A 26362-nucleotide genomic window follows, 5' to 3' on the forward strand; every position below is an offset into this window, starting at 1 on the left:
AATACTAAAGGATGAAAATATTCACTTTAAGATCACCATGTCTTTAATCACCCCATTGAGAAACATAACAGCTGGCCTGCGATGCCTGAGTTTGTCAAGCAATAGTTTGATGGCCGCTGCCAACAAGCAGCCCGTTGTGATAACAAAGCCAGGTAAAGTAGCCTTATTTCCTAAATAAACATAGCATTAATGCCTACATATTATCAAAGTCTTGTCTTTGTTGCAATACCTTTGACCCATTATCTGATTGTGCAATGAACTAAGATGCCTCCAGTTTTCTATTGTAATGCCCGATATGTTAATTATATTGATTCTATAGGTAATAGTAACAATCAGAATCTTGCAGGAGGGGGTTGGGTCGACTCCAATAGCTTAATTCACAGGGGTGGATACACCCTTATAAGCATACATGCATTACTTTTCAGCTCCTCAGTTGCGCTAGGTGTCCCCTCTCCTACTTTTTAGGGGGTGGCCCCCCCCTTGTGAGGAGGTTGGCCCCCTCCTTTTAATAGGATCATAGGATACTTTTACTACATAGGAAATATATATTCAGCCCCTTATAAAATTTCACCAAGCTTTTTAATGTCTGTTTCAACCTCCCTCGAATTAGGGTTAAATGGAGTGTCCTAATTATCTGTTGAGCTGTGCGCACCCCCTGGCAAAATCTTGTTTGCGCCAACGACAGTTACAATCAACGGTTTTATTTCCGATGCCTTTTCGCTCTTGATTCTAACCTCTCTCCAAAATATCATCGATGATTTATGTGTTATTTATTTCTTTTCAGCTAAGTCAGCCTACCTTCTTTTTATGGTAGATAATTTTCCCACTGTCAAAAGAAATAATCCAAATATGAAGAGCCCTCAAATTATTGCACTAGTTGCCCAGGTGATAAAGCAGTTTTATCATGCAATAAGAAATATCAAAGTTTTTAAAATTATGCTAAATTAAATTTAAGAGCTAACAATTATGGATGGACGCACGGCAGACCCTTATTATAGAAAAGCATAGCTTATAGGGGGGGGGGGGGGGGGTCAATGCAACCTTCTCGTAATCAGTGAGCAAATGGCACTTAGAATTCAAATTTCGATCTGATTTTTGCATCAGCCGTTTTTTTTGGCTATTTTTAGGGCAAATCTGACATAAAGGGGGGGGGGGGGGGGCGTAATGACATAAGCTCTTAAACCGTGAGCAAAATGGTCTAAATATTGAGCTAGACCCTTCAAACTTGGTATATAAGCCTAGTCCTATAGGTATTACATCTAAATGGCAAAAAAATCCAAAAAATTTTATTTTTAGGTTAGGTTAGGTAAGAAAAACCCTGCGGAAATGGGGTTTTTAGGCTTTTTTTGGTCTATTTTGATGTGGAAACTTAAAATGTTTTTTCTTAGGGTTTTAACTTAAATACACTGTATCTATTCATATGGACATTATTTAAGATGATTCAGCAAGTCGTGGACCGACCCCAGGGGGCTAGGTGGGTGGCCCGCAGGGGTTAAGTTCATTTTTCCCAATATATTTGTTGTGATACATCAAATTATAGGTTTTTTAGGTCAAGGAACTCAAATTCAGAGCTAAAATAAGCATTAGACTAATCTGAAGCTAGCCCCAGCGGGCTAGGTTGGTGGCCCGCAGGGGTTAAGTGTATTTTTTCTAATATATATCTTGTTATATATCAAACTATAGGTTTTTTAGGTCAAGAAACTCAAATTCTGAGCGAAAATTAGCATTAGACTGACCTGAAGCTAACCCCCCCAGGCTAGGTTGGTTTTCTGCAGGGCTTAAGAGCATTTACCTAACCTTACCTAGAAACTTACTTATATTTTTACAGGTTTTTTTCTTGAATAAACTGTGTCTATTAATGAAGACTTTATTTAAGATGATCCAGCAAGTCGGGGACCGACCCCAGCGGGCTAGGTGGGTGGCCCGCAGGGGTTAAGTGCATTTTAATATAATTTGATGTATCACAACAAATATATTGGGAAAAATGAACTTAACCCCTGCGGGCCACCCACCTAGCCCCCTGGGGTCGGTCCCCGACTAGCTGAATCATCTTAAATAATGTCCATATGAATAGATACAGTGTATTTAAGTTAAAACTCTAAGAAAAAACATTTTAATGCAAGTTTCCACATCAAAATAGACCAAAAAAAGCCTAAAAACCCCATTTCCGCAGGGTTTTTCTTACCTAACCTAACCTAAAAATAAAAATTTTTGGATTTTTTTGCCATTTAGATGTAATACATATAGGACTAAGCTTATATACCAAGTTTGAAGGGCCTAGCTAAATATTTAGACCATTTTGCTCACGGTTTAAGAGCTTATGTCATTACGCCCCCCCCCCCCCCCCCCTTATGTAGGAATCAACTTTTTGAAACATATTTTTGCTTTAAATCATGTGAAATGATACAAACAAATTTTTTTTAAAGATTTCTATTACCAGCAACTAGTGGCTAGAACCGTTTGAAAACTTTTTGGAGCAGCAAAGAGTATTATGTGGAGATAGGTTTCGTGATGATTTGCCTTGAAAATAGTTTTAAAATGGTAAAACGGCTGAGCCGTTAGCCGTTACTTTTCCAACTTTTTGTTCAATTTAGGGAAAATATACCTACCAAGGAATACTCATGCAAAGTTTCAGATCAAAATTTAAATTCTAAGTGCCATATGCTCACTGATTACGAGATGGTTGCATTATAACCACCCCCCCCCCCCTTAATATTTAAAGTTTTGGTAATGAGTAAATTGCATAATACTCTTTTAGTAACTTTAAACATGTTTATTTATCAGGAGTGGAACACACTATCGGCAGTTAAGAAGGGATCTTATGAAAACAAATTCCAACAACAAATGAAAGATTATACGAAGGCCTTGAATATGCTTACAGGTTTTAGTCACTGTAATCATTGTACTGCCGTTAGTTCTAACATTTTGTATGATATATTTGTGTATGTTAGTAACAGGATGTTTGCCCGTATCGAAAGTACTCTAACCGCTAGATTGAAATGACTACTCAGTACTCATACATCAAAGCCTTTAATAGGTTCTGTATATGTAATATTTTATATGTATATTTTGGGAAAGAAACCATCGCTCTCAACAAGAAGAGTATTCCCTACCTACCAAAAAAATTACCTAACCTCAACCATTTTTTACGTGTAATATCAAATATTGAGTCGAACAATCGTAGCTATAATTTATGTTTGTTTTTTCTAGATGAGCAAAAGGATGATCTAGAAAGGCAAAAGAAATTGACACGGGATGCCAGAAAGCTGAGAAAGGTAAGTGCAATTTTGTCTTAAGCTTGGTCTTTAAAAAGGCTACTTGATAGCTCAGCTGTCATAAGGGGGGGGGGGGGGGTTAATGCAACCATCTCGTAATCAATGATTAAATGGCACTTAGAATTCGAATTTCGATGTGAAATTTTTCATGAGTAATCCTTGGAAGGTCTATTTTCCCTAAATCGAACAAAAAGTTGGAAAAGTAACTGCTGGCGGCTCAGCCGTTTTTTGCCTATTTTTAGGGCAAATTCATCATTCATTTTTAAAACAAATTTTTGGTTTAATTCATGTTAAATGATAGCAATAACCATTTTTTATATTTCTAGTACCAACAGCTACCGGCTAGAACCGTTTGGTAAGGTTTTTCAGCCACAAAATGTATTATGTGGAGATAGGTTTCGTGACTAATTTGCTTTTAATATATCCAAAAAAATGGCAAAACGGCTGAGCCGTTAGCCGTTACTTTTCCAACTTTTTGTTCGATTTAGGGAAAATAGACCTACCAAGAATTACTCATGCAAAATTTTAGATCGAAATTTGAATTCAAAGTGCCATTCGCTCACTGATTACGAGATGGTTGCATTAAAAAAAAACCCTTTGTTTATAGAGTAATGGATTTCCTTATAAAGGAAGTAAATTATCTTACGCGTTACGCCACAGTCGCGGATTTAGTTTCTGTAATTAACAACCCCTGTCAAATGGCGGATAGCAAAATCAAAAGAAAGGGATAGTTGCATGAAGTAAATCTCTCATTCTCTCCTGAAAATAGATATTATCAAAGGGATAGTTGCATGAAGTGCATTTAACAAGTTTGATTGCAAGTTTAAGTTACAAGAAAACCATCTAACATGAATATTTCTGTATTACGCACCAACAAAATAGTCATCATTCTGTTTTTGTGAAAACTGGACATCCATTTATGTTGCATATATCTAAACAATATGATTTTCGAGTTATGATATTTACAAAACTACCTGGTGGAACATAAAAATTCTTTAAAATATATGTCCTATAGATGTAGTTTAAATTATTGACAAGAAAAAAATATGCAGTTCACTAAATTGAAGTTTAAATGCACTTCGAGCATTTCTTTTATATTTGGAATTAAAATAACAAGGGGCGGTGTAGATAGATAATAAGATATGAAGTAGCTTGTGTAATCTTCTTAGGGTATGGTGCAGTCTTGGGCTATTTGTAAATGTTCGTTTCTTTTTGTTTGTTGAGCTTTAATGATTATTGTCCTTTTTGACATATTAAAGATTTGTATTATTTTAGTTGAAGAAAGAACTAAGCGACCTGACCTCGGACAAACCCAAAAGAACGACTAGTTACACATTCTTTCAAAAAGAGAAACTCAATAACATGCCTTCTCCTAGGAAGATTATGGATCAGGTAAATTAACAAGGATGACAACATCCATAACTGGCGAATAACAAAAAAAAAGACATGGATTGACAAACGGACAAGCAAATGTTCAGTGTTCATAAAGAAGCGAGAATAAGAAATCAAAAGGACAATTTTAAGGATGATAAAAATTATTCATTCTACAATAGCAGCAGAAAAAATGAAAGACGTGTAAAAAATTTAACGTTCTCCCCTTAGAAATATATTTTTTGTCAATTTTGAAAATTTGAGTAGGTTAGGTTTTAGGCCAGGGAGCCGAGCGCTACGGCTAGGCACTCAGTACCCACTCATTGTATTATTCATTTTTTTTTTATCCCTCTCAACATATTTTTCTCGTTTCTACAACCTAAGGAGGGGAAAAAATGAAATGATTATCCTCCTGATAATTTTAGATGGGCGAGTGCGCAGAAATGTGGAAGAAACTAAGTAGCCATGAAAAACTGCCATATGAAAGGAATGACAACTTTTCATTTTAGATCTCTATATAAAGGAACGCAGTTGCTCTGTAATTTGAGTATGTTTTACGGCTAAAATTATCGGAATATTATTTTCAATATTGTTCTTTGTAGTAATTGGTTGTCTATCTGCCATTGTAGTGGGAGGTAGGGTTGTTTATAAAAGGCGGGATGTGTGGTATGAAGTTTATAAATATGCATAAGTGTGGGGCGAGGGAGGAGGTACTCCAGAACCAACATTTGTGTAAAAGAATCCTTTTTAAAACCTTAGCTTTTCTTTATTTGGGGTCTGTACGTCCGTAATGTCCGTAGTTTTTTTGTTGTTGTTATATTAGGCATGTTAGAATTGTCCGATAGAATTCAAACTTTTCATGGTGATTCCTGTAGTAATTACACACGATTTAGAAAGCATAATTTTTTATCAAAATGACCGTACGTCCATTTTAAGCATGTTGATTTTTTAACTTTTTTAACAAGGAATTTTTATGTGATATAATTATTCGATTGTTCTGATTAATGATTCCCAGGATAACAAAGTACAATTTTATAAGCAAAGCATCTATAAAAGAATGTAAGTATGTCCTTAAACAGTATCCTGTATTTAAGCAGTTTTTCAAAAATTTACTTTTTAATTTGTTTCGACTTTTATACATTTTTATTCGGATTATTAAGTTCTGTAACACTCTACAAATGTTAACGTTCATTTTCCTACCGTTTCAGAGTTTCGCTTTTATGGAGGTTGTCATCCTTGTTTATATTTATTAGGGATTACAATCCGTCAAATTTTTGGACCGGATTCGGATTCTTACAAGAATCCGTCCAAAAAAAAAGGCGGATTCCGGATTCGGATTCAAGCAATATTTTAAAAGGCTTTTAAAAGCGCTACAAATGTCCTGAAAATTAATGTTCTTGATGTTCTCTATAATTCACTTCCAGGAATCGAACCAAATTTTAAAAGATATTATATATAATGATGATAATCTTCAAAAAGGCGGAGTTCAAAGAAAAAACTCAAGACGCTAATTTTAGCCTACCAATTAAGAATCCGAATCCGCTATTAAAAAACGGATTCCGGATTCCCATTGCCAACCCTTATATTTATAATTGTTAAGATGAAAAATAATTGAAATGAACTCTTGTATAGAATGTCTGAGCAAAACAAGAAAGATATAGATGCATGGAAGCAGAAAACTGTCGCAGATGGTAGGGCCAACAAGATCTTAGAACTCAAGAAAAAAATCGCCGAATTAAGTGAATAATTGAACATTACTCATCATATGTGTCAATACTTAATAATGGGAATAAACAATTCTTAATACCTGCTAATAGCAGGGTTGTCATATTGGGCCTTTTTTTTCGATAACGGGCCGCCCAATTGTAATAAACCCTGCAAGGCTAATCAGATCAGTAGTAAGAAACCACAATGAATTACTGAGCTATTTTACTAAATATATATTTACTAGTATAAAAATGCACGGATTTTTTTAACATTTACGGAAATGTACCTACGGATTTTTTTAAAAAAAAACCTTGTGGCCACCCTGTATATAATCTATGTATTATTTAAATAATCTCCACTCAATAATGCTTTTAATCAAAATATGTTAATTTAACTTTTTTATGACAATATAAATGTAATTCTGGAATATTTTTTTGTGTGTTCTTTTTCAGATAATATAAATTAAGCCAAGTTGTGTGTCTGTATTTGTCTTACAGATTTGTAAAATGTCAGATGTAGAAGACATGGACATACAACCGGATACAATTATAGAAGAAGATCCGCCTTTCAAAGCTACTCTAGGTTATAGAAAATATTAATTACACTAAAATTATTAATTCAAGGGACTATGAGAATTTAATCATAGCATACAGACGGATATACAGGTCTTTTAAGTCTCAATATTAAATAGATTTATTTTTGTCCGTTTATGTAAATCAAACGCTTTAGGAGTCGAAAATTGACAAAATATAAAAATTAGTCTTTTCATATGATTTCTTTACCTGTCCAAATTTAGGTTTTTACTAAATTTTATCTATTTGGGAGGTTTCTAAATCCTTATAATCAGCGTTTCGGAGCCGTTTGATTTTGGTCCGGCTCCGCGGAGCAGTATCTGGAAATACGGCTCCGGCTCCGACCTAAAATCTCGACATATTTTTTCTCCCTCCATAAAAAAAAATATTTTTTATTTTTAACTTTTGAAGGTTATTAAAGTTCAATTTTTGATAAAAATGGTCTTGAAAATCTTAAAAAGGGCATTTGCACATGACAAAACAGAGTTACCAAATTATAATTATTTATCTAGTCCGGAGCCGTTTTTAACGAAAATTCCGGCTCCAGCAAAATATGGCGGCTCCCGGCTTCGAAACACTGCTTATAATAAAGTAACAGGATGTCTATCTCAGTGTCTGTATGTTTGTTTGTGCCGAAGGGTTTCGCTAACCGCTGAACCATAGAAGAAATTATCCACCACCAAAGATAAATATTTTTAATCTGAAATTTAAAAAGGGGAGCAGTGGTCGACCCCCCCCCCCCTCCCCCCCAAAAAAAGCAAATTCGCCAACAATAATTTTTTTAACTTTTTAAATCTAAAATAAGAATTTGGGTTATCGAATTCAACTTCCCTGTCCTTAAGTGTCTCTAGGAGCGTATCCGCTAGTGTACAAATAAAATACCTGATTCTTGAATCCTGTCTCCCTATTTTTAATCTTAATTTGATATTTTATTTAGATTCTTCGAAGCAGTTTATACAGTTATTGAGATCTTTAACATTTAGAGACAGAGCTACCTTCTTTATTTCCCACAATGGCTTAAAGGTAGGTACGTCCGTAAAACGGTTAGCTTTTTCGTTAATGTTGCTTGTTGGAACTGTCCTTTCGATTTCAAACTTTACATGGTGATTCCTGTAGTAATTAGGTACGATTTAGAAAGCGTATTAATCGTTACCAGAATGTCCGTACGTCCAATTTAGACAGTATTCTATTTAACATTTTTTGAAAAAATTTTATTTACAATTTTGTCAAAACTTATACTTTTATATGTTGCTTATTTAGTTTTGACATTCTACAACAGTTAATATTTGTTTGTCCTCAGTTCCAAAGATTCGATTTTATGAATGTCGGTATCCTCTTTCAAAACAAACTGGGGAGATTTATCTTGTTCCCTATTCAAAAAGAATATTATCTGCCTTAGATCACTTCTTAGGTACTGATTTGCAGTTCAGCCATTTACAAAATCACACTTAATTTAATTTAAATGTAGACAGAGAGAAATCCAAAATAACTTGTTTCATTTGTCTTATTTAAACGCTATAAAGAAAGGATTATTTTTTTTCAAGGTAATGGTGCAAGATTCCAAATCAATGCAGTTGTCAGCCTATTTCCAAGCAGCTTTCTTCAATAAATTCAAACTGAGGGTAAGCAAAGCATGTGTAGATTCGTTAGGTCATGGTTATGGACACACTTCTTTAAAATATTCTAACTTATTGTTTCAAAAATCAGATGAAAAGGGCAATTATATCATCAAAAAATATTGTGGGATAGGTTGAAATTTGGTATGTGATGGAAAGATTTTTATTCCGACTTCTCCTTACTGTCAAGGATAGGATGTATTTAAGTATGACACCTGCCAAATAATACCTACAAGGGTTAGATAAGGATGGAAATGCTTCAGTAAGGAATGCAGGTCTAACATCTTCCTTCTAATACAAAGACTTGTTGCTCACACCAAAAATGTTTCTTTTTATCCTATGGTTGTATCTCATCCCTGTACATGAGAAACTTCTTTCAGGGGTGTATATTTTGCACGAGATTCATTTTTTCCAAATGCTAAAAAATATTATATTTCATTTTCTTTCCACCCCTAGGTTTTTCTCCAAGTAAAGGTGGGGGAAAAATGGAAGAAATGTTTTCAGTACTATTTATTTCTTCATTTTTATTACTAACTACATATTTTTTATTTCTTCCTCCACCCCCACCCCGTTTAGCAGGGTTAACCATGCAGAATATACACCCCTGTATATTTAGGCAACAAAAGACGCACAGAGCCAGGGAGAAAGTGATGAAGAAGACCAGGACGGAGAAATATTTTCTTTCAATGTTGGCCTCAATAATGTTATCAACTGTCTTGAACTATTTGGAGATACTACTAGGAACTTACTTTCTTTCATTGTTAGTCTTGTTTATTACCTCTAGTTATGGTTGATACCTTACCACGTAGAGATAAATAGTATTAGGCCCCTAGGCCCTGGTGGCTATACAACAGTGCTTCGTCCTACTCCATGACTACTTAGGTTCAAACACTAAGAAACTATGGCTACACAAGCTTCAAGGCAGCAATATGCTAATAATGGTAGATTATAACCAACTCTTTAATTCAGTGGCGTGTATAGGGTTTTGACAGGGAGTGGTATTTTTGAGATGGCTTTGATTACATGTCCTATATCTAGGTAGTATTCCTAGCAGTGAATCATTTTGAATTGCATCTGTTAAAGGCCAAGGCATATTCCCTAGTAATGTCTTTCAGTAGGTACAAGTTTTAACATTTTAAGATTCGTCTCTTTATTTTGTAATTGATCAATTCTTAAAATAAAAGAAACTCGTTTAATTTAGAGTGAATTTATCCTACAATGGATATGGCACACCCCTGTGTATTTATGTAGATGATGAAGATGTTAAAATGAAGTGCCAGATTAATACTTTTGACACTGAGGTACGTTTTACAAGTTCCATTATTTTATGTTGGATTCAAGGAAGCCAGGGCATCTGCTATACTTAGCCAGGGTGCCTGTCATTCTTGGGCCAGGGTTAGATAACAATGAATAAAATCATTTTGTAGTTTTTCTAGATGGATATAATATTTTTGATACTTGGGTAAGTATTTCAACACATTCGTTATGTTTTAGTAGTCCTTTGTACTTTTTTCCCCATACAGAAAAAAATACCTTAAAAAGTCGTGTCATGTCTTGAAAAATAAAAGGACAGAATATAAACTCAGCCTCTCTTTAGAGGACAATCCTAATTGTAAAATTATAGCCCAATAATAATCCTGTTTACTTTAGAATTGTTATAGTACTCTAATTTCAAATATTCCGTGTATGTACTTTTAAACTACCTGGATGTAATATACAATTCAGTAAATAAATTTAAGAAGTTACATTTTATGTTATAGGTATATATTTAACAAGTAACTACTAACTTGATTGCAAAAGGACAACTACATATGTAAATCCAGTGGCTAAGCTTGCAATTAGGAGAGATCTGTCAACTGTAAAGAATCCAAATGCAGAGAAATGAGGAGCTTCACTCATCTCTTTGTAGAGGACCTTCAGTTGTTTTTTCTTTCCCTTTGATTCTGGCGATGAATAGTACAATCTCCTGAAGTATAAGTAGGCTAGATAGAGTAAATAATCACCATCGTGTACTGTATGACATACCTTAAAATCCAAGACAAGTAATAATCATCGTATTTTAATTTGCTAACTTTCGAACAATATCTTATTTATTAATCCTCATTGAAAAGTGATAGGGTGTGTGACTGTCTTTACTGAAAGATCTTGCTAACTACTGTACTGACCAATATGTTCTCCTCTACAGTGAAGAATAAGATGCTTTTATATCCTGGGAAGGTTTTTTTTATCTATTTAAAGGGAAGGTCAATTCCTCATAGCATTCCAAGAGTAATAGACCATAAAAAATCACCACCTCCCCCCCCCCCCTTTCACATTCAAACATAACATTTTGGGTTAACCTCTCCCCTCTAAAAGTTAGTGTAATGTATAGCCATTAGTATATAATAAACTTGAAGAAAGGAATGAAGGTTTTGTTAGTATTATTTTTAGTTGTGATAACTTTATAATAAAATAAAGACCTGATGTGCTTAGCACTTTGTTCCACAAAAGATTCCATTTCAGTTACAAGAGAACATATGTAGAACAAGTTTAGTCCAGTGGCACTGAGACAAACCAAATTATGCCACCTATGCCTTTCTGATCCCTTAAAAATTATATTAATTCACATTTTTCATAGGTTTTCAAAAAAAAAAGATTTTAACTTGTGCATCCTTTTATTGTCTATCTAACACAAAAAACATTTATGTAGTCCTTACATTATCTACCAATTTTCTTTTCGTTTCATTCTGATTCTATGAACCTCTTAAACTGTTGTCTCTTATAAGGTTTTTGTGTTGAACAGTAAAAGATATTAGTATGAAAAGTCTTAGCTTGTTGTTGCTTAAAGGAACCCTGCAAGAAATACCCCGCTTTAACTGCTGAAAGCCTGCCACGAGTAGACCCAAAACCCAAAATTTGAAGCCTCCAGCTTCAATAACAAAAAAATTACAGACATTTTAAAATGATTAGTTTAGTACAATGGAAATTTTCAAAATTTTCATTGCTCATAATGGAAATTTCAAAATTAAATTACTTCGTCTGGAAGCAAAATTAAAAGCTTAGCTTTGTCAGAATTTTAGACTGCCAGTAACTGATAAATATTTTTACAAAAAAAAACATTTTTATAGTCAAAATGTCTTTAAAAAATTTGGTTTAAATTGCGTTTGAAAGCATAAAATCATAGCGGGAAAAAATTAAACTAATGTAAGTAATACAGATGCTCAGCTGTGATTGGTTGTTCAGCGGACTTAACGTGGACTCAGGCTTCTGATTGGCTGAAAATCCTAAAGGCTGGCATTCTCACGCTACAGTACTCTCAATACAACGCAAATTAAACTGATTTTTTTTTATGATTTTGACTATAAAAAAGAGTGATTTTATTTTTAAAATGTTATCAGTTACTGGCATCCTAAAATTCTGCCAAAAATAAACTTATAATTTTATTTCTAGGTGACGTATTTTAATAATGTAAATTCTATTACTAGCAATGAAAAACTTTCAAAATGTTTATTGTACTAAAAATATGATTTTGAAATGTCTATAACTTTTTTGTTTTTGAAGCTGGAGGCTTAAAATTTTAGGTATTGGGTCTACTCGTGGCAGTCTTTCAGCAGTTAAAGCGGTATATTTCTTGCATGGTTCCTTTAATGCCTATACTTATATTAGTCTTGCAAATTATCATTTCTTTTACCTTTATGAAGTCTAATATGGACAGAAAAAGATTTGGTATAAACTGTAATGATTTGCACACAACTTCAGTTAATAGGAGTGGCTGTAGTGAATCCTACAAATAATGTTAAACTTTCAGTAAAACCAAAGCATGATTCATTGATAATTTTTTTAAACAATTCTATCTAATTTTGTATTGGATTTAAAGCTTGTATACATTTGTATTTTATTCCTGCTTCTCTGAAGTTAGGACTCAGATACATAAAGAGATTGGAAGTGAGAATCCTTTGGCCAATCTTAGATTGGTAAGCTTCGCTCACAGCTGATTGTATTCTGTGTTACATTACAAGCTGACCCGCAATTCTCGTGGAAGCTACTCAATTAATTTATTACATCACCCTGGCCTAGAGTTTCAGTATGTGTTCTAAAATAAGCCACCCAAATTAATGACACTCTCATTCGAGGAGCATGGACAAGGTAAAGCATGTTTAAAGCTGCTTGATTGGTAGAATCCTAACTTCCTGCAAATCTCCCTCCTTACAACCTTAGGGCATCTAAGGGGAAAGTTGCGTGATTATAATATGACAAATTGCGACAGCCTTTGTTAGCCAAGTGCAAAGTCTATGGGAGGACTTGAACTAGGTTTCTCCCCACCACAGCATAGTGTGCTAACCACTACACTATGGGACACTTCTATTAATCTAACTGTTCTTAATGTTGACCAAACGCATAGTATAATTAAACTCATATTTATAAACCGTTTGACCTAATAAGTGCATTTGACTGGAATCTTACAACTTTACGGAATTTGGCAGAAGCCACTATTCCCTAAATCTTGCAATCTTTAAATGTGTAAAATGCCATCCATACATACTTGCTTATAATATAAGAAAATGTCTATCCTAATATTATGTGTCTTAATTTATAAGTATTTTGAAATTTAGAATTACTATAGGTAGTATGGTTTACCTGAAATTTCAAGTAGTTCTCCAGAAGGTATTCTGCCTTAGATCTGATAATGTACAATTCCCAACATTGTTCTATATCTGTACATTCAGCCCTAAAGGGGGGGGGGGGGCGTAATGACATAAGCTCTTAAACCGTGAGCAAAATGGTCTAAATATTGAGCTAGACCCTTCAAACTTGATATATAAGCTTAGTCCTATAGGTATTACATCTAAATGGCAAAAAAATTCAAAATTTTTATTTTTAGGTTAGGTTAGGTAAGAAAAACCCTGCGGAAATGGGGTTTTTAGGCTTTTTTTGGTCTATTTTGATGTGGAAACATGCCTTAAATTGTTTTTTCTTAGGGTTTTAACTTAAATACACTGTATCTATTCATATGGACATTATTTAAGTTGATTCAGCAAGTCGGGGACCGACCCCAGGGGGCTAGGTGGGTGGCCTGCAGGGGTTAAGTTAATTTTTCCCAATATATTTGTTGTGATACATCAAATTATAGGTTTTTTAGGTCAAGGAACTCAAATTTAGAGCTAAAATAAGCATTAGACTAATCTGAAGCTAGCCCCAGCGGGTTAGGTTGGTGGCCCGCAGGGGTTAAGTGCATTTTTTCTAATATATATCTTGTTATATATCAAAATATAGGTTTTTTAGGACAAGACACTCAAATTCTGAGCGAAAATTAGCATTAGACTGACCTGAAGCTAACCCCCCCGGGCTAGGTTGGTTTCCTGCAGGGCTTAAGAGCATTTACCTAACCTAACCTAGAAACTTACTTATATTTTTACAGTTTTTTTTTCTTGAATAAACTGTGTCTATTAATGAGGACTTTATTTAAGATGATTCAGCAAGTCGGGGACCGACCCCAGCGGGCTAGGTGGGTGGCCCGCAGGGGTTAAGTGCATTTTCCCCAATATATATGATGTGATACATCAAATGATATGTTTTTAGGTCAAAAAACTCAAATTCAGAGCTAAAATAAGCATTAGAATAATCTGAAGCTAACCCCAGCGGGCTAGCTGGGTTGCCCACAGGGCTTAAGTGCATTTTACCTAAGCTAACCTAGAAACTTACATATATTATTTTTTTTAGGTTTTTTTTTCTAGAATAAACTGTCCATTCATGAGGACCTCATTTCAGATGATTCAGCAAGTCAAAGACCGACCCCAGCGGGCTAGGTAGGTGGCCTGCATGGGTTAAGTTTATTTTCCTCAATATATATGTTGTGTTAAATCCAATTATATGTTTTTTAGGTCAAAGAACTCAAATTCAGAGCTGAAATAAGCATTAGACTAATCTGAAGCTAACCCCAGCGGGCTAGATAGGTAGCCCACAGGGCTTAAGTGCATTTTACCTAACCTAACCTAGAAACTTACATTTAATATTTTTTTTTTTAGGTTTTTTTTTCAAATAAACTGTCCATTCATGAGGACCTTATTTCAGATGATCCAGCAAGTCGAAGACCGACCCCAGCTGGCTAGGTGGGTGTCCCCCAGGGGTTGAATGTATTTTTTAAAAGTATGTGTTGTCATACATCCAACTATAGGTTTTTAAGGTCAAGAAACTCAAATTTTTAGCTAATAAAAGCATCAGACTAATCTGAAGCTAGCCCCAGCGGGCTTGGTGGGTTGCCTGCAAGTCTTAAGTGCATTTTACCTAACCTAACCTAGAACCTTACTTGTTTTTTATGTTTTTTTTTCTGGAATAAACTGTGTCTATTTATTAGAACATTATTTGAGATTTAAGACCCCAGCAGGCTAGGTGCGTGGCCCGCAGGGGTTAAGTGCATTTTTAGTTGTCATACATAAAATTATAGGTTTTTTAATTTAATGTATACCACATACCACGAAAAAACTAGCATCAGGTTGCTATTGTGTTTTTTTAGATCCAAATTGACTTAAAAAACCTATAGTTTGATGTATAACAACAATAATAATTTGGAAAATTTACCTCTGCTGGCCACCCACCTAATCCGCAGGGGTTAGCCTTAGGTCAGTCTAATGCTTAAAATAGCTCTGAATTTGAGTTTCTTGACATAAAAAACCTATAATTTGATGTATGACAACACATACTTTAGAAAAAATGCACTACAACACTGTGGGCCACCCACCTAGCCCGCTGGGGTCAGTCCCAAACTTGCTGGATTATCTAAAATAATGTCCTCATTAGTAGACACAGTTTATTCAAGGAAAAAAACAAAAAGAATAAGTTTCTAGGTTAGGTTAGGTAAAATGCACATAAGCCCTGTGGAAAATCTACCTAGCCCGCAGAGGTTAGCTTCAGGTAAGTCTTATGCCAATTTTAGCTCTGAATTTGAGTTTCTTGACCTTAAAAACCTTTATTTTGATATATAACAAGTAGTGATGGGAATCCGGATCCGGAATCCGAATCCGGAATCCGGAATCCGGCCAATTTTGGAATCCGAATCCGGATCCGGAATCCGTTTTTTATAGCGGATTCCGGATTCTAAATTGGTAGGCTAAAATTACCGTCTTTTTTCTTACAACTCCCTCTGTTTGAAGGCAAAGATAAAAAAAAAATTTCTACATAACAAATTTTAATAATTACTAATGTGAGGTAAATGTTTTAGTTATGCTGGAAGTCAACACTTTAAACAAATCAAGGCTTCAACCAAGTAACATAGTGATAAATTAACAAAAAAATTCCATCTGTGACGGACGGCCTTTTAAAATACTGCTAGAATCCGAAATCCGAATCCGGAATCCGCCAAAAATAAGAATCCGGAATCCGCAAGAATCCGTCACTTTTTTTGACGGATTCCTTCAGAATCCGGAATCCGAATCCGGCCCAAAAATTCGACGGATTCCCATCCCTAATAACAAGATATATATTGGAAATAATGCATTTAACCCCTGCGGGCCACCATCCTAGCCCGCTGGGGCTAGTTTCAGATTAGTCTTATGCTAATTCTAGCTCTGAATTTGAGTTAACTGACCTAAAAAACTTATAATTTGATGTATCATAACATATATATTAGGAAAAATGCACTTAACCCCTGCGGGCCACCCACCTAGCCCGCTGGGGTCGGTCCCCGACTTGCTGGATCATCTTAAATAAAGTCCTCATTAATAGACACAGTTTATTCAAGAAAAAAAACTGAAAATATAAGTGAGTTTCTAGGTTAGGTTAGGTAAATGCTCTTAAGCCCTGCAGGAAACCAATCTAGCCCGGGGGGGTTAGCTTCAGGTCAGTCTAATGCTAATTTTCGCTCAGAATTTGAGTTTCTTGACCTAAAAAACCTATAGTTTGATAATAACAAGATATATATTAGAAAAAATGCACTTAACCCCTGCAGGCCACCAACCTAGCCCGCTGGGGCTAGCTTCAGATTAGTCTAATGCTTATTTTAGCTCTGAATTTGAGTTCCTTGACCTAAAAAACCTATAATTTGATGTATCACAACAAATATATTGGGAAAAATGAACTTAACCCCTGCGGGCCACCCACCTAGCCCCCTGGGGTCGGTCCCCGACTTGCTGAATCATCTTAAATAATGTCCATATTAATAGATACAGTGTATTTAAGTTAAAACCCTAAGAAAAAACAATTTAAGGCAAGTTTCCACATCAAAATAGACCAAAAAAAGCCTAAAAACCCCATTTCCACAGGGTATTTCTTACCTAACCTAACCTTAAAATAAAAATTTTTGGATTTTTTTGCCATTTAGATGTAATACCTATAAGACTAGGCTTATATACCAAGTTTGAAGGGTCTAGCTCAATATTTAGACCATTTTGCTCACGGTTTAAGAGCTTATGTCATTACGCCCCCCTCCCTTTTAGAATTAAAACTCTTAAATGTTAATTTGGTAAGTTTAATATGTCATAAAAGTCTATCCTTATAATAAAGTAACAGGTGTTAGTGTGTTTGTATGTTTGTACTGAAGGATCTCACTAACCGCTGAACCGATCGGGTTCTCCTTAACAGGGTATATTCTCATATGTCCCGGGAAGGTTTATACTATAAACGCAAAATAGCCATATTTTAGATATAAAAAACAAACATTTAAAGTGCCACTAGAGGCCTCTAGGGGCGTAGCCGCTAGTAAAGGATATAGTAGGTTTTATTGGTAAATTAGAGGGGTTTTAATGCTTAAGGTTCAGAAAAATAAAAACTTCTTCCTGTCTTATTTGTTTAACTATAAACCCTCTCTCCTTTTTGGAAAATGTGGTCAATATCTTTTTAGGTTAATACATATAAAGATACCTACTCCTTTTATAATATTTTTAAAATAACTTACAATTGGTTGGGGTGTTATTTGGTTAGGATATGGTAGGTTAAGTAAGGTATGTGTGAATAAAGATTCTTCTTAACATAAGGGGGGGGGGTTTTTAATGCAACCATCTCGTTATCCGTGATTAAATGGCACTTAGAATTCGAATTTCGATCTGAAATTTTGCATGAGTAATCCTTGGTAGGTCTATTTTCCCTAAATCGAACAAAAAGTTGGAAAAGTAACGGCTGGCGGCTGGCAGCTCAGCCGTTTAGCCGTTTTTTGCCTATTTTCAGGGCAAATTCATCATTAATTACGTAGGAATCAACTTTTAAAAACATATTTTGGGTTTAATTCATGGTAAATGATAGCAATAACCATTTTGAAATTTCTAGTACCAGCTGCTAAACGGCTAGAACCGGCTGAAAACGGCTGGGAGCTGCCAAGAGTATGAAGGGTAGATATGGGTTGTGACGTATCTAGGGGTAGGTTTTTATGGCTGCTGAGCTCAAAAATACTACCAAAAATAGTGGCGGCCCATCCATATGGCAGCTGGGTAACAGCTGCAGCTCAGCTGGGAGCGGCCAAGAGTAGAATGAGTAGATAGGGCTTGTGACGTGTCTAGGGGTAGGTTTTTAAGGGTGCTGAGCTCAAAAATACTACCAAAAATAGTGGCGGCCCATCCATATGGCAGCTGGGTAACAGCTGCAGCTCAGCTGGGAGCGGCCAAGAGTAGAATGAGTAGATAGGGCTTGTGACGTGTCTAGGGGTAGGTTTTTATTGGTGCTAAGCTCAAAAATACTACCAAAAATAGTGGCCGCCCATCCATATGGCGGCTGGGTAACAGCTGCAGTTCAGCTGGGAGCAGCCAAGAGTAGAAAGAATAGATAGGGATTGTGAGGTGTCTAGGGGTAGGTTTTTATGGGTGCTAAGCTCAAAAAAAACTACCAAAAATAGTAACGGCCCATCCATATGGCAGCCGGGTAACAGCTGCAGCTCAGCTGGGAGTGGCCAAAGGTAGAATGAATAGATAGGGCTTGTGATGTGTCTGGGTAGGTTTTTATGAATGCTGAGCTCAAATTACTACCAAAAATAGTGGTGGTCTATCCATATGGTTGCTGGGTAACAGGGGTATGTCTGGGCTCAAAAATACTATCAAAAATAGTGGCGGCCCATCCATAATCCTGATATTGCAGCTTGGTAACAGCTGCAGCTCAGCTGGGAGCAGCCAAGAATAAAATGAGTACATAGGGCTTGTGACGTGTCAAGGGGTAGGTTTTAATGGGTGCTAAGCTCAAAAAAAACTACCAAAAATAGTGGTGGCCCATCCATATGGTTGCTGGGTAACAGCTGCAGCTGTGCAGTAAACCGTTGATTAAGACTCAGCTGTTAGCACTTTTTGGGACTGTTTAAGGATAACCAAATATTGAATATTTCAGTATTGATTTAGTTGTTAAACAGCTGAAATTGGCTAAGAACAGTTATCAACAAATAAAAGTAAAAGTTTAAGACATAGGTAGCTTGTGATGTGTGGGGTAAATTTTTATAGGTGTCAAGCATATTAATACTCCCCAAAAATAGTAAGGCCCATCCATATGCATCAGGGTAACGGCTGCTGCTCAGCTGTAGCTGTTACCCAGCGGCCATATGGATGGGCCTCACTATTATTGGTAGTATTTTAGAGCTCAACACCCCCATAAAAAGTTAAAAACCTACCCCTAGAAATGTTACATGCTATATCTACAACGTATACTTTTGGCTGTTGATAACTGTTTTCAGACGTTATTGGTAGTTTTCAGTGAAATCTAGAAATTAAAAAAGTGTTACTAGTAATATGTCCATGAAATAAAGTTATAATGTTAATTAGGAGAAGTTTAATTCTACTGAAATAATAGGTATATTTTTTGATATTCTTACTCTTGGCTGCTCCCAGCTGTTACCACCAAGCTGCAATATAGATGGGCCGCCACTATTTTTGGTAGTATTTTTGAGCTCAGACCTACCCCTGTTACCAGCAACCATATGGATGGACCACCACTATTTTTGGTAGTAATTTTGAGCTCAGCATTCATAAAAAACTACCCCTAGACACGTCAACAGCCCTATCTACTCATTCTACTCTTGGCCGCTCCCAGCTGAGCTGCAGCTGTTACCCAGCTGCCATATGGATGAGCCGCCACTATGTTTGGAAGTATTTTTGAGCTCAGCAGCCATAAAAACCTACCTCTAGACACGTCACAAGCCCTATGTACTCATTTTACTCATGGTCTCCCAGCTGAACTGCCGCTGTTACCCAGCTGCCATATGGATGGGCCGCAACTATTTTAGGTAGCATTTTTGAGCTCAGCACCCATAAAAACCTAACCCTAGACATGTCACAAGCCCTATGTACTCATTCTACTCTTGTCCGCTCCCAGCTGAGCCGCAGCTGTTACCCAGCTGCCATATGGACGAGCCGCCACTATTTTTTAAAGTATTTTTGAGCTCAGCAGCCATAAAACCTACCCCTAGACACGTCACAAGCCATATCTACCCTTCATACTCTTAACAGCTCCCAGCAGTTTTCAGCGGTTCTAGCTGTTTAGCAGCTGGTACTAGAAATTTTAAAAATGTTTATTGCTATTATTTATCATGAATTAAACAAAAAATAAGTTTTTAGGTAGCATAAAAACCTACCTCTAGACACATCACATGCCCTATCTACTCATTCTACTCTTGGCCGCTCCCAGCTGACCTGCAGCTGTTACCCAGCTGCCATATGGATGGGCCGCCACTATTTTTGGTAGTATTTTTGAGCTTAGCACCCATAAAAACCTACCCCTAGACACGTCACAAGCCCTATATACTCATTCTACTCTTGGCCGCTCCCAGCTGAGCTGCAGCTGTTACCCAGCTGCCATATGGATGAGCCGCCACTATTTTTGGAAGTATTTTTGAGCTCAGCAGCCATAAAAACCTACCCATAGACACGTCACAAGCCATATCTACCCTTCATACTCTTGGCAGCTCCCAGCCGTTTTCAGCCGGTTCTAGCCGTTTAGCAGCTGGTACTAGAAATTTAAAAAATGGTTATTGCTATCATTTACCATGAATTAAACCAAAAATAAGTTTTTTAAAGTTGATTCCTACGTAATTAATGATGAATTTGCCCTGAAAATAGGCAAAAAACGGCTAAACGGCTGAGCTGCCAGCCGCCAGCCGCTACTTTTCCAACTTTTTGTTCGATTTAGGGAAAATAGACCTACCAAGGATTATTCATGCAAAATTTCAGATCGAAATTCGAATTCTAAGTGCCATTTAATCACTGATTACGAGATGGTTGCATTAAAAACCCCCCCCTTACCTAATGCAGGATGTTACTTCAGTCATGAATATCAAGGAGACTACACTTACCAATCCATAAGCAATATACATTTCATAAAAAAATGCCCTAAAACAACAAGTTATTGTATTTTATATTCATTTATGCTCACAAAGATTCATTAAAATAGAGAAATTGATTTAACTTTAACTGGAATCTAAATTCAGTTTAAAAGTAATCAAAACATTTAAAGTTGTTCCCATTGTTTAGTTGAGTTTTAGGAAGGAAATTGCAGAAAACCAACCTCACCTGCCACCTACTACCGCTTTATTTATATTTACATATACAAAATTGCATACTACACCATCCTTGAATGCAGGGTTTCGGATCCGCATTGATTTTATGCGGATCCGGATCCGGATCCGGATCCTCAAAATTTGGTCAGTGCGGATGCGGATCCGGATCCGGATCCGCATAAAATCAATGCGGATCCGAAACCCTGCATTCAAGGATGGTGTAGTATGCAATTTTGTATATGTAAATATAAATAAAGCGGTAGTAGGTGGCAGGTGAGGTTGGTTTTCTGCAATTTCCTTCCTAAAACTCAACTAAACAATGGGAACAACTTTAAATGTTTTGATTACTTTTAAACTGAATTTAGATTCCAGTTAAAGTTAAATCAATTTCTCTATTTTAATGAATCTTTGTGAGCATAAATGAATATAAAATACAATAACTTGTTGTTTTAGGGCATTTTTTTATGAAATGTATATTGCTTATGGATTGGTAAGTGTAGTCTCCTTGATATTCATGACTGAAGTAACATCCTGCATTAGGTAAGGGGGGGGTTTTTAATGCAACCATCTCGTAATCAGTGATTAAATGGCACTTAGAATTCGAATTTCGATCTGAAATTTTGCATGAATAATCCTTGGTAGGTCTATTTTCCCTAAATCGAACAAAAAGTTGGAAAAGTAGCGGCTGGCGGCTGGCAGCTCAGCCGTTTAGCCGTTTTTTGCCTATTTTCAGGGCAAATTCATCATTAATTACGTAGGAATCAACTTTAAAAAACTTATTTTTGGTTTAATTCATGGTAAATGATAGCAATAACCATTTTTTAAATTTCTAGTACCAGCTGCTAAACGGCTAGAACCGGCTGAAAACGGCTGGGAGCTGCCAAGAGTATGAAGGGTAGATATGGCTTGTGACGTGTCTATGGGTAGGTTTTTATGGCTGCTGAGCTCAAAAATACTTCCAAAAATAGTGGCGGCTCATCCATATGGCAGCTGGGTAACAGCTGCAGCTCAGCTGGGAGCGGCCAAGAGTAGAATGAGTATATAGGGCTTGTGACGTGTCTAGGGGTAGGTTTTTATGGGTGCTAAGCTCAAAAATACTACCAAAAATAGTGGCGGCCCATCCATATGGCAGCTGGGTAACAGCTGCAGGTCAGCTGGGAGCGGCCAAGAGTAGAATGAGTAGATAGGGCATGTGATGTGTCTAGAGGTAGGTTTTTATGCTACCTAAAAACTTATTTTTTGTTTAATTCATGATAAATAATAGCAATAAACATTTTTAAAATTTCTAGTACCAGCTGCTAAACAGCTAGAACCGCTGAAAACTGCTGGGAGCTGTTAAGAGTATGAAGGGTAGATATGGCTTGTGACGTGTCTAGGGGTAGGTTTTATGGCTGCTGAGCTCAAAAATACTTTAAAAAATAGTGGCGGCTCGTCCATATGGCAGCTGGGTAACAGCTGCGGCTCAGCTGGGAGCGGACAAGAGTAGAATGAGTACATAGGGCTTGTGACATGTCTAGGGTTAGGTTTTTATGGGTGCTGAGCTCAAAAATGCTACCTAAAATAGTTGCGGCCCATCCATATGGCAGCTGGGTAACAGCGGCAGTTCAGCTGGGAGACCATGAGTAAAATGAGTACATAGGGCTTGTGACGTGTCTAGAGGTAGGTTTTTATGGCTGCTGAGCTCAAAAATACTTCCAAACATAGTGGCGGCTCATCCATATGGCAGCTGGGTAACAGCTGCAGCTCAGCTGGGAGCGGCCAAGAGTAGAATGAGTAGATAGGGCTGTTGACGTGTCTAGGGGTAGTTTTTTATGAATGCTGAGCTCAAAATTACTACCAAAAATAGTGGTGGTCCATCCATATGGTTGCTGGTAACAGGGGTAGGTCTGAGCTCAAAAATACTACCAAAAATAGTGGCGGCCCATCTATATTGCAGCTTGGTGGTAACAGCTGGGAGCAGCCAAGAGTAAGAATATCAAAAAATATACCTATTATTTCAGTAGAATTAAACTTCTCCTAATTAACATTATAACTTTATTTCATGGACATATTACTAGTAACACTTTTTTAATTTCTAGATTTCACTGAAAACTACCAATAACGTCTGAAAACAGTTATCAACAGCCAAAAGTATACGTTGTAGATATAGCATGTAACATTTCTAGGGGTAGGTTTTTAACTTTTTATGGGGGTGTTGAGCTCTAAAATACTACCAATAATAGTGAGGCCCATCCATATGGCCGCTGGGTAACAGCTACAGCTGAGCAGCAGCCGTTACCCTGATGCATATGGATGGGCCTTACTATTTTTGGGGAGTATTAATATGCTTGACACCTATAAAAATTTACCCCACACATCACAAGCTACCTATGTCTTAAACTTTTACTTTTATTTGTTGATAACTGTTCTTAGCCAATTTCAGCTGTTTAACAACTAAATCAATACTGAAATATTCAATATTTGGTTATCCTTAAACAGTCCCAAAAAGTGCTAACAGCTGAGTCTTAATCAACGGTTTACTGCACAGCTGCAGCTGTTACCCAGCAACCATATGGATGGGCCACCACTATTTTTGGTAGTTTTTTTTGAGCTTAGCACCCATTAAAACCTACCCCTTGACACGTCACAAGCCCTATGTACTCATTTTATTCTTGGCTGCTCCCAGCTGAGCTGCAGCTGTTACCAAGCTGCAATATCAGGATTATGGATGGGCCGCCACTATTTTTGATAGTATTTTTGAGCCCAGACATACCCCTGTTACCCAGCAACCATATGGATAGACCACCACTATTTTTGGTAGTAATTTGAGCTCAGCATTCATAAAAACCTACCCAGACACATCACAAGCCCTATCTATTCATTCTACCTTTGGCCACTCCCAGCTGAGCTGCAGCTGTTACCCGGCTGCCATATGGATGGGCCGTTACTATTTTTGGTAGTTTTTTTTGAGCTTAGCACCCATAAAAACCTACCCCTAGACACCTCACAATCCCTATCTATTCTTTCTACTCTTGGCTGCTCCCAGCTGAACTGCAGCTGTTACCCAGCCGCCATATGGATGGGCGGCCACTATTTTTGGTAGTATTTTTGAGCTTAGCACCAATAAAAACCTACCCCTAGACACGTCACAAGCCCTATCTACTCATTCTACTCTTGGCCGCTCCCAGCTGAGCTGCAGCTGTTACCCAGCTGCCATATGGATGGGCCGCCACTATTTTTGGTAGTATTTTTGAGCTCAGCACCCTTAAAAACCTACCCCTAGACACGTCACAAGCCCTATCTACTCATTCTACTCTTGGCCGCTCCCAGCTGAGCTGCAGCTGTTACCCAGCTGCCATATGGATGGGCCGCCACTATTTTTGGTAGTATTTTTGAGCTCAGCAGCCATAAAAACCTACCCCTAGATACGTCACAACCCATATCTACCCTTCATACTCTTGGCAGCTCCCAGCCGTTTTCAGCCGGTTCTAGCCGTTTAGCAGCTGGTACTAGAAATTTCAAAATGGTTATTGCTATCATTTACCATGAATTAAACCCAAAATATGTTTTTAAAAGTTGATTCCTACGTAATTAATGATGAATTTGCCCTGAAAATAGGCAAAAAACGGCTAAACGGCTGAGCTGCCAGCCGCCAGCCGTTACTTTTCCAACTTTTTGTTCGATTTAGGGAAAATAGACCTACCAAGGATTACTCATGCAAAATTTCAGATCGAAATTCGAATTCTAAGTGCCATTTAATCACGGATAACGAGATGGTTGCATTAAAAACCCCCCCCCCTTATGTTAAGAAGAATCTTTATTCACACATACCTTACTTAACCTACCATATCCTAACCAAATAACACCCCAACCAATTGTAAGTTATTTTAAAAATATTATAAAAGGAGTAGGTATCTTTATATGTATTAACCTAAAAAGATATTGACCACATTTTCCAAAAAGGAGAGAGGGTTTATATACATATACAAAATTGCATACTACACCATCCTTGAATGCAGGGTTTCGGATCCGCATTGATTTTATGCGGATCCGGATCCGGATCCTCAAAATTTGGTCAGTGCGGATGCGGATCCGGATCCGGATCCGGATCCTACTGGATCCGGATCCTACTGGATCCGGATCCGGATCTTTGACAATAAAAATAAAATCACCAAATTTTTCAAAAAAATTAATTCTTCAATTCGAAGTCAAAAATACTTTTAATTTTCAAGTCTGAACCTAAACCTTAAAGATTGGCTCTCATCAAGAGAATGTCTGAGATTTTATATAAATTTAGGTAGATTTTTCCATTTTTTCCGCATTTTTTGGAGTCTAAGGATCCGGATCCGGATCCGCATTTTTTTTGCGGATCCGGATCCGGATCCTTGGACTCAAAATATGCGGATCCTTGCGGATCCGGATCCGGATCCGGATCCGAAACCCTGCTTGAATGGAAAGGACTGTCACCAAAGGTATTCAGGTCAAACCATGTCCAAAGACACAACATCAGAATGTACAGGAGAATAATTAAAGCTCCAAGCCATGCTTTTAGTAAATAGTTTTGCTTTCCATCAAGTATGTGCCTGAAAAGAGGTAAAAGTAGGTTGTGGGTAAAATCCGTAAAGGTGTGTGTTTTAAGGCTTAAAACAGTAGTAGAACGATAATATTCACTAAATATGTGTATTCCTTATTGAAAAGAACTATAGGTAGACAAAATAAATTTAAGTTAAAAAAATTGTTCAAAAAATCTAAAAAATCATTGAATGCTTCGCTAATGTCAAACTGACAATAGTAACAAAAGTGACAATTATAAAAAAAAAATATTGGAAAGAGTATTAAAAATTACAAATAATGCCAATTATTTCAAAGATATTTTTAAAAACATTATTTTATTATCCAGATTTTCTAAAAATAAATTTTTAAAATAAATAAGAAAGGGGTTATTTTTTCATGTGTTTGTATTTTGCTTTGGGTCAGGTTAGTTTATATTGGATACAGGGTTGCCCTGTAAGGTCAGGTTACCAAAGGTATAGGCCCACACGGCTAGGGTCTCTTGCAGGGGCAGGAGTAGGAAGTAACTCCCCCCAACCCCTATTTTTATTCTATTATTTTAAAAATAGGATGGGGATTTCTTGGCTCGCTTAGCACTTGAAGGGAAGGCACCAATTTGTTTACATAAGAAGACTATTTTCTGTAAAATATGTTCAGCCACTTCATGATAATAGACATTACCTGATAACATCCTTATTTTGGTAAGCAAACCAAAAATGTGAAATTAGAGCAAGAAGTGGATTAAGAAACATTGAAAGGTCCATCATGATATAGCTTAAACTTTAATAAATATTGATTAATCATTACTAAAAAATACTTATGTTGACCATTTGCAGATGACAACAAAATAGT

The 26362-nt window shown here is 36.6% G+C and overlaps 2 protein-coding genes across 2 annotated transcripts in view; both read left to right on the forward strand.

The window, feature by feature from the left end:
* LOC145305291 (transcription factor A, mitochondrial-like) lies at nucleotides 1-6851 on the forward strand. The gene is made up of 7 exons (XM_080146901.1): nucleotides 1-152; nucleotides 785-885; nucleotides 2785-2881; nucleotides 3211-3275; nucleotides 4551-4667; nucleotides 5072-5131; nucleotides 6277-6851. Exons 1-7 carry the CDS (start codon nucleotides 38-40, stop codon nucleotides 6391-6393), a joined length of 672 nt encoding a protein of 223 aa, XP_080003027.1. The 5' UTR covers nucleotides 1-37; the 3' UTR covers nucleotides 6394-6851.
* The window catches only part of Rad1 (Radiation insensitive 1), a 23972-nt gene continuing 4413 nt past the window's right edge, over nucleotides 6804-26362 (forward strand). The window contains exons 1-5 of the mRNA XM_080146900.1: nucleotides 6804-6935; nucleotides 7863-7948; nucleotides 8470-8547; nucleotides 9158-9279; nucleotides 9740-9842. Of these exons, the coding sequence (XP_080003026.1) occupies nucleotides 6860-6935; nucleotides 7863-7948; nucleotides 8470-8547; nucleotides 9158-9279; nucleotides 9740-9842 (465 nt within the window). The 5' untranslated portion in view covers nucleotides 6804-6859. The remainder of the gene's footprint in view (nucleotides 6936-7862; nucleotides 7949-8469; nucleotides 8548-9157; nucleotides 9280-9739; nucleotides 9843-26362) is intronic.

Source organism: Acartia tonsa, chromosome 14, assembly GCF_053477335.1.
Source record: "Acartia tonsa isolate MP-2025a chromosome 14, ASM5347733v1, whole genome shotgun sequence".
NCBI lineage: Eukaryota > Metazoa > Arthropoda > Copepoda > Calanoida > Acartiidae > Acartia > Acartia tonsa.